The 8170-nt window shown below is 40.0% G+C and overlaps 1 protein-coding gene across 1 annotated transcript; it reads left to right on the top strand.

Moving 5' to 3' along the window:
• The first annotated feature begins 377 nt into the window (after nucleotides 1-377).
• Nucleotides 378-7628, top strand: LOC106561547 (high choriolytic enzyme 2). Its single transcript, XM_014125625.2, has 8 exons — nucleotides 378-449; nucleotides 819-897; nucleotides 1092-1137; nucleotides 1341-1493; nucleotides 3760-3877; nucleotides 6628-6806; nucleotides 6996-7077; nucleotides 7401-7628. Exons 2-8 carry the CDS (start codon nucleotides 832-834, stop codon nucleotides 7525-7527), a joined length of 771 nt encoding a protein of 256 aa, XP_013981100.1. The 5' UTR covers nucleotides 378-449; nucleotides 819-831; the 3' UTR covers nucleotides 7528-7628.
• Nucleotides 7629-8170: the final 542 nt, after the last annotated feature.

The following is an 8170-nucleotide window of genomic DNA, read 5'->3' on the forward strand; positions in this document are numbered from 1 at the left end:
CACAATGATATTGGGCTGGATGCTGATAGAGGAAACTTGCTGAATAACCAGAGAAATTATAGCCAAAGCTTTTCGTTTAGGCTATTTACAGAAATAGAAGTCCTGGATGCTTTGCTAGTAATAGCCAACAAGTAATCCACAGGGGTTTCATGATTATTATTGGTTTCATGATTATCTTAGTGACATATCTCAGGCCATGGGTATTTGCAAAATATTAAATAGCATTTTCAAGGAATAGAGAAGTTAGGAAAGGCTTTTCTAACCTTTTCTGATTGGTGTGAGAATTAGCCATATGTCATCGAGACAACATACCTGCATCTTATCAGCAGAAAGGGGTGTTTTCAATGTCATTGCCAAACTGTCCAAAAATGGATAATGTTCCGGTAGATTCCACTATATAAGGTGCAGTGTCTGGACCAGTAAACTAACTTCACTTCATTTCCCGAAAGGTAAGAGTGTTGTTCATGTGCTTTGCATTCTCTAGCTATGTCATGCAAGCTACATGTGTAGGATCTTAATTTGACCAGTTTCTCACAGCAGGAAATAATCCTGCAGCAAAAGGAAAGGTGATTATAATTAATGGACATGTATGTAGGAGTTGATACATTTTATGTTAGAGCAAATCAAGTCTAACATTTTTAAGTGGAAATTACACACTTTAGAAGCCTTATAAGCCTTGAAAATACTACATGTTTGCATTTCCTGTAACAACAATGTGATCAAATTAAGATCCTACACCTGTACTACAGGAAGGTTACAGTAAGTCAATTACTTTCTGTGGTGGTATTCAGAGTTATTGACAGTGTCTAACCCTGCAGGTTGTTTGTTGACATGTCTGCATTGAAGTACTCTCTGGGTCTTCTGGCCCTGCTTGTAGTGGCCGCCTGGGCCGAGGAGGTGAGTAAAACTCTACTAAACGTTCTACTGTATGTGTTGCGTGTCTGCATCCATGCATGTGTGTGTGTGTTCGTCCATGTAAGTATGGACGTATGCATACATATTTTGTGAAACAATCTAACTATTCATAGTAAGGTGTTTGCTGATTTGTCAAAGTCATTTTTTCTCTCTGTCTTTGCTGCATGGTGCCATAGGAGCTCTCTGTCTCTGAGCTGCTGGAGAAAGCCAACAGGAATGTTGGTAAGACAGTTTTTAAATTGTGATATACAATACCCACCAACACTTTCAGATTACATTATGAGTGATATGAAATATTAAATCAAGATTTATTAGAAAAAACAATCCATTATCGCATTGCTTTTCAGTCCAAGACTAGGCTTAATCAGTATCAGGGAAACTGATCCAAGGTGTCACACTTTGACGTCCTGTCCCCGTCCCTCCAGTGCATACCCGCAACGAGCCCTTGATTGTGGATGACATCGCCTACGTCAACGAGGCTGAGAGGAACGCCGACCCCTGCACATCTCGCGGCTGCATGTGGCCCAAGTCCAGCGACGGCAGAGTCTATGTGCCCTACGTCATCGCCAACCAGTACTGTAAGTACCATGTCATGATGATATCTTATTTAACGATGTTGGATATTAATTTCAGCTAGTTTGCTAGAGCAGGAAAATAATCCTGCAGCAACAGCAAATGTGGATTGTAATTAATGGAATTTCTTTTGTAGGGTTTGATATAAAAAAAAAGCGCAAATCAAGTCTTACATTTTAAAGTGTAAGTTATAAACTTCAGAAGCCCTTTTACAATACATATTAAGATCCTACATCTGTACATGAGTCCCAAACTACTGTATAAAGCTATATAAGTAGGCCGTATAAGTAACAACTAATCATTACTGGCCAGGGTTGGGTAGGTTACTTTCTAAATGTAATCCATTACAGTTACTAATTACCTGTCCAAAATTCTAATCGGTAACGTAATTTTTGGATTACCCAAACACTCAGTATTGTAATCTGATTACATTCAGTTACTTTTAGATTACTTTCCCCTTAAGAGGCATTAGAAGAAGACAAAAATGTATGTTACCAGTTGAACAACATCTATTGCAGGCTAAATCAATGTTAAAGTTTACATAGCTGGCCATATATGGATGTTACATTTTACTTTATGGGTTGGTTATGTAGGCTTCTAACCCATCGCTTTCTACTACATATAATAATACGATTAAATGATATCTTTACATTAAAAAGAAAGTCTATCAGAATTCCAGTCATTACAATACATGATGTACCCCTTGATCTTCAAGAATATGACTTGGAAATATGTAAATAAAAGATTAGCCATGTTGTTTTATCTGAGCATAACCCCAAAACGAAAGACTTATTGGCAAGCCCTACTCTGTTGTTTATGCTTTTGTTTTTATGGAGGACTGATTGGGCTCATTGATTCAAGTAAAAAAATAAATGCTGCGCTCATGGAATGGCATGCTTTGAGCACTACTGAAAAGTACTATTTACATGTGAAAAATAAATGCAATATGCTGCATTTTCTGTAGGCCTATGGTTTATGTTTTAGTGGGTGGCACTTTTCTATCTTGATAATATGCAGCTGTTTAAAGGGAAATCCACAGATGAAACAATAACAAAACGTTCGCCCCGCCTATGTTTTGGTAAAAAGCTGAGGGATGGGCCTGGAGAAATGTAACCTCTCGGATTAATAGACAGAGCTATGGATGCAAGGACTGACCATCCATGATATCAAAATTACTGTTTTAACCATGTTATGAGGCTATACAGTGTTTCTTCACATTTAGAATTTTTTACAAACATTGGAGAAAAACAAGATTATATTTTGGGATCTCATGGAGTGTGACAGTTGAACTAAGCTCATACGGCATTTATAAGTTATATTTTTCAAGAATCAATGGATATATATACATACATAGAATTTATATGTTAAAAAGAATAATGTAGCAACTACAGATTACCTCTTTAAGTCTATCAAAAGTGTGCGAGTTTGAGCATGTGTCCATTAGGCCTATGGATTTTTTTATCAACATGAATTAGATTGAGCAATAAAAGCCCCACTTCATTCCATAGGCTGCGATCCGCACTATGCAGCTGTTGCAAGAGCGCATTTTTCACTGGTTTCAAAAACAATGATTGATAGGCAGCGTAAACTTATTGAATTCAACCATTATTGGGTTCAAATACATATTTAGAATTGTGAACAGCCATACTCAACAACCACAATCCGCAAGGCGCATTTAGCTACATGAAAAAGCAGCAGTGTGATTCACATCAATGCGCTATGTAGATATGAATAATAAGGGATATCCGTATCGCCGTAGACTACACCACTGCTGTCATCCTTACCTCTAATATTTGGATGCCGACAGCAATCGCACCATTGGAAGACAGAGCTTGGACTTTAGCCTACAAAGCCAATTCCTGCTCTTTTCTCGTGATCCATCAAACAGATTTTGTGTCATCATAGTGGTCTCTGATTTGTGGTCAGACTCGCTCAGGTGGAATAAATTTAAACTTGCGCCTTTTTTCAATGCTGATTTGAATGTCATTGAGAAAACAGAGAAGTGTCAATGATTTTTTTTTGCAAACATCCTTTCTGAATTTAAAGAAATCCTGGAAGTAATCATTTGGTTTTTCAAAAATATCTGTAATCAGACTACAACATTTTTGCTGGCAATGTAACGGATTACAGATACAGGTTGTTGTAATCCCTTACATGTAACGGATTACATGTAATCTATTATTCCCCATTAACTGTGTTGTGTAGCAAGTTTCATGATACAGTAGTCGTTTTTTAACAGTAGTTTTTCTTGTCCCATCTGTGTCCTGCCAGCCACCAGGGAGCTGGAAGTCATTGAGCGTGGTCTGCAGTCCTTTGCAGGCTTCTCCTGCATCAACTTCATCAAGCGCACTACCCAAAGAGACTTCTTGCACATCCAGTCCCAGAACGGGTACGTGCACTATGGAATTACATATAATTCATAGGTCCTACTATTCTACATGAGGATCTTTATGACGTACAGAACCAGGCTGAGTTAGGACCAATCATATATATATATATATATATATATATATATATGAACCCTGGACTGCAGATGCTATGTGTTGGCCAGTGAGAAGCTTTGAAGCCACTGGTCGGCCATATTGGCCCTCCCCAGTTAGAGCAGTCCTCAATAGGAATGATAGAATTCTACAGTATTTCAGTTAAATATTTCAAGGACAAAATTACATGTGTGTATAGTATTGCTTACTAGGTTTGTCCAATCAATTTTAACCACTCCCTCTTCAAATTAGGGTTAATTTGGAAACGCTGTTAAAAAGAGAACATTGTATTATTTCTTTGTATTCCCTGACGAAGGCCATGCAGCCGAAAAACACGTCGTTTAAAAAAAAAAACATTGTTTCCATTGAACATGCCATACTAATAAAGGCATTTTAATCAATTATAAGAAGAGTGCCTTGGTCCTCCTTTCTTTTTGATGACCAACTCACCCCTTTTACCAAAGAGCACCTTCTGTCTACCAACATTTACTATTGTGTACCTTAGTAGCGCTTCCCTTCCTCCTCTTTCGACAAAATTACATGTATTTAAGTATTCTTTTGCAGTGGGACAGTAACATTAGCACTCTCTACTTTAAGCAAAATGTTTGTATATATTTGTATATTTAGCTCACACAATATAATTAAAAATGATGCATTAAGCCGTCTGTAAAATAATAAATGTGTCAAACCTTTTTGGGAAATCTGACCAAATTCACATAGAGATTTGAGTCATTCTCGTTGAAAGCAAACACTAAGAAGCGGTAGACCTATTCTATGTGTGCTATTTCTATGCTTCGCCTTTCAGTTTTGTACACCAGCTTTAAACAGCTGAAAATACAATATTTTTGTTTATTAAAGATACAATGGGGGGAAAAAGTATTTGATCCCCTGCTGATTTTGTACATTTGCCCACTTACAAAGAAATGATCAGTCTATAATTTTAATAGTAGGTTTATTTGAACAGTGAGAGACAGAATAACAACAAAAAAATCCAGAAAAACGCACGTCAAAAATGTTATAAAATGATTTGCATTTTAATGAGGGAAATATGTATTTGACCCCTCTGCAAAACATGACTTAGTACTTGGTGGCAAAACCCTTGTTGGCAATCACAGAGGTCAGACGTTTCTTGTAGTTGGCCACCAGGTTTGCACACATCTCAGGAGGGATTTTGTCCCACTCCTCTTTGCAGATCTTCTCCAAAGTCATTAAGGTTTCGAGGCTGACGTTTGGCAACTCGAACCTTCAGCTCCCACCACAGATTTTCTATGGGATTAAGGTCTGGAGACTGGCTAGGCCACTCCAGGACCTTAATGTGCTTCTTCTTGAGCCACTCCTTTGTTGCCTTGGCCGTGTGTTTTGGGTCATTGTCATGCTGGAATACCCATCCACGACCCATTTTCAATGCCCTGGCTGAGGGAAGGAGGTTCTCACCCAAGATTTGACAGTACATGGCCCGGTCCATCGTCCCTTTGATGCGGTGAAATTGTCCTGTCCCCTTAGCAGAAAAACACCCCCAAAGCATAATGTTTCCACCTCCATGTTTGACGGTGGAGATGGTGTTCTTGGGGTCATAGGCAGCATTCCTCCTCCTCCAAACACGGCGAGTTGAGTTGATGTCAAAGAGCTCCATTTTGGTCTCATCTGACCACAACACTTTCACCAGTTGTCCTCTGAGTCATTCAGATGTTCATTGGCAAACTTCAGATGGGCATGTATATGTATTCTTGAGCAGGGGGACCTTGCGGGCGCTGCAGGATTTCAGTCCTTCACGGCGTAGTGTGTTACCAATTGTTTCCTTGGTGACTATGGTCCCAGCTTGCCTTGAGATCATTGACAAGATCCTCCCGTGTAGTTCTGGGCTGATTCCTCACCATTCTCATGATCATTGCAACTCGACGAGGTGAGATCTTGCATGGAGCCCCAGGCCGAGTGATATTGACAGTTCTTTTGTGTTTCTTCCATTTGCGAATAATCGCACCAAATGTTGTCACCTTCTTACCAAGCTGCTTGGCGATGGTCTTGTAGCCCATTCCAGCCTTGTGTAGGTCTACAATCTTGTCCCTGACATCCTTGGAGAGCTCTTTGGTCTTGGCCATGGTGGAGAGTTTGTCTCTCACTGTTCAAATAAATATACCATTAAAATTATAGACTGATCCTTTCTTTGTCAGTGGGCAAACGTACAAAATCAGCAGGGGATCAAATACTTTTTTCCCCCACTGTATGTCACAGCAGTTTAGATGGTACAATGATTCTCTACACGCTGAGTGCTTGTTCTGTCACAAACTGAAATAAGCCAAACTATTAGAATTTTAGCAACCAGGAAATGGCAGAGCCATTTCTGCATATTGCACCTTTAATAAATGCATTTCTATTTTTTCCCCCAAGTAATTACAATGGAGGACGAGTATCAATATTGCTGCGGGGGCCTTCAATACAACACCCAGTGTCAGTCATCCAGGGTTTATATACATTATTGGTTAGGACAGTTCAGTGTGAGACATGAAACTGCATTATAAGGCATGACGCACTTCTGGTAACAGTGTGTGTGTGTGTGTGTGTGTGTGTGTGTGTGTGTGTAAGTACATTTGTGTGGGTCTGACAGAGACAATTAAAACTAATTGCACTGTTACAACTCTGTCCAACCCATTCATGGCAGGTGCTGGTCCTATGTTGGTCGTTCTGGCAATGCCCAGGTTGTGTCTCTGAGCCGTTCCGGCTGTGTGTACCATGGCACCACCCAGCATGAGCTCCTCCATGCCCTGGGCTTCAACCACGAGCAGACCCGCAGCGACCGTGACAATCACATCCGTGTTCTCCTCCAGAATGTCCAGTCCGGTAGGATCCCTTTCACATGTCCCCATATAGCCATGTACATACACTCTATTATATTCTATGAATGTCCACATGCACACACAAACATGTACAGTACATATGCAGGCAAACACACACACTGTTGCATCGGTCACCAACCGTTGCATTTATTTATTAGGGCAAGGTGAATCTAATATATTCTCTCTCTTCCAGGCATGGAGCACAACTTCAACAAGATCGCCACCCTGAACCAGGGAACGGCCTATGACTACAACTCCGTCATGCAGTACCACAGGTTAGTCACCATTGTTTTACCACTTTCACTCCAGTAGATGCTTAGTCAGTTGAATAATTGTCTAAGCAGCCTCATAGAATTCTAATTCTGTACAGAGCCTGTGGTCTAACAGTAAGACACCCGGCTCCTAGCACATGTTATTTATGTGGAATTTAACTTTATGTTCTTAGATCCACCCTTCCTACTGTGTCCCTTTCGTCTATCTGACCCCCTCTACTTCTAACCTGTCTAGATAAGCATAAAACCATGCCCAAAAATATAATAATATAGTAAGCCTACCCCCACTCATCCCAAGTGTTCATGATGGTGTGATGTGATTGCAGGTACGCCTTCTCCAAGAACAACCAGCCCACCATGGTTCCCATCCCCAACCAGAACGTGGAGATCGGCAACGCCTCCCAGATGAGCCAGAGCGACATCATCCGTCTCAACAGGCTGTACAACTGTTAAACAGACATCTTGTGTTTCTGTCCTCTCTCACAAGGTTGTGTCAATGACTCAGTGTTGATATAAGCACAGAGTAAAGTTCAATAAATCGGCATGTAAAAATATACTGTATTTTTGTTTCATAATTTTAAAGTCTTAATATATTTTTCTACAGTGTGGATTAAAGTCCTGGGTTAAAATATTATTTGAAATCATATTAAATAGCCTACTTTACCTGGGCTTGATTGAGCATGCGTGGCCCAATTGAACCAATGAAATAGTCTCGAAACTGTAAACCCCGCCCAACTGGGACAGTTGGGAGGCTAGAGAAAACACTCAAAGCATTTGAAACATTTTAAATAGTATTTGAACCCAGGACTGGTAGATACAGATGTTTTCACCATTCAAACTGTTGGACACTAGCCCTGCTCTATCACTTGGCTGCTGAGGTCCCAACTGCAGTCAGACCCAATGCTGACCAAAAGGGGGCGACACATTACCACAGAGCTTTGGCAGTAACTGTCTTTCCAATCAAAAATGCATCGAATATAACAGGTGTAGACCTTACAGTAAAATGCTTACGAGCCCCTAACCAACAATGCAGTTTCCAAAAATACGGATAAGAATAAAAAATAACAGTAACAAGTAATTAAAGAGCAGCAGTAAA

The sequence above is a fragment of the Salmo salar genome, chromosome ssa10, assembly GCF_905237065.1.
Source record: "Salmo salar chromosome ssa10, Ssal_v3.1, whole genome shotgun sequence".
NCBI classification, from domain to species: Eukaryota; Metazoa; Chordata; class Actinopteri; order Salmoniformes; family Salmonidae; genus Salmo; species Salmo salar.

Bases quoted from the DNA above. Each gene is read 5' to 3' on its own strand.
- LOC106561547 (XM_014125625.2), top strand. From the start codon at position 832: ATGTCTGCATTGAAGTACTCTCTGGGTCTTCTGGCCCTGCTTGTAGTG. The intron at 3,878-6,627 runs GTACGTGCACTA...CATTCATGGCAG, and splicing joins CACATCCAGTCCCAGAACGG to GTGCTGGTCCTATGTTGGTC. The intron at 7,078-7,400 runs GTTAGTCACCAT...ATGTGATTGCAG, and splicing joins TCCGTCATGCAGTACCACAG to GTACGCCTTCTCCAAGAACA.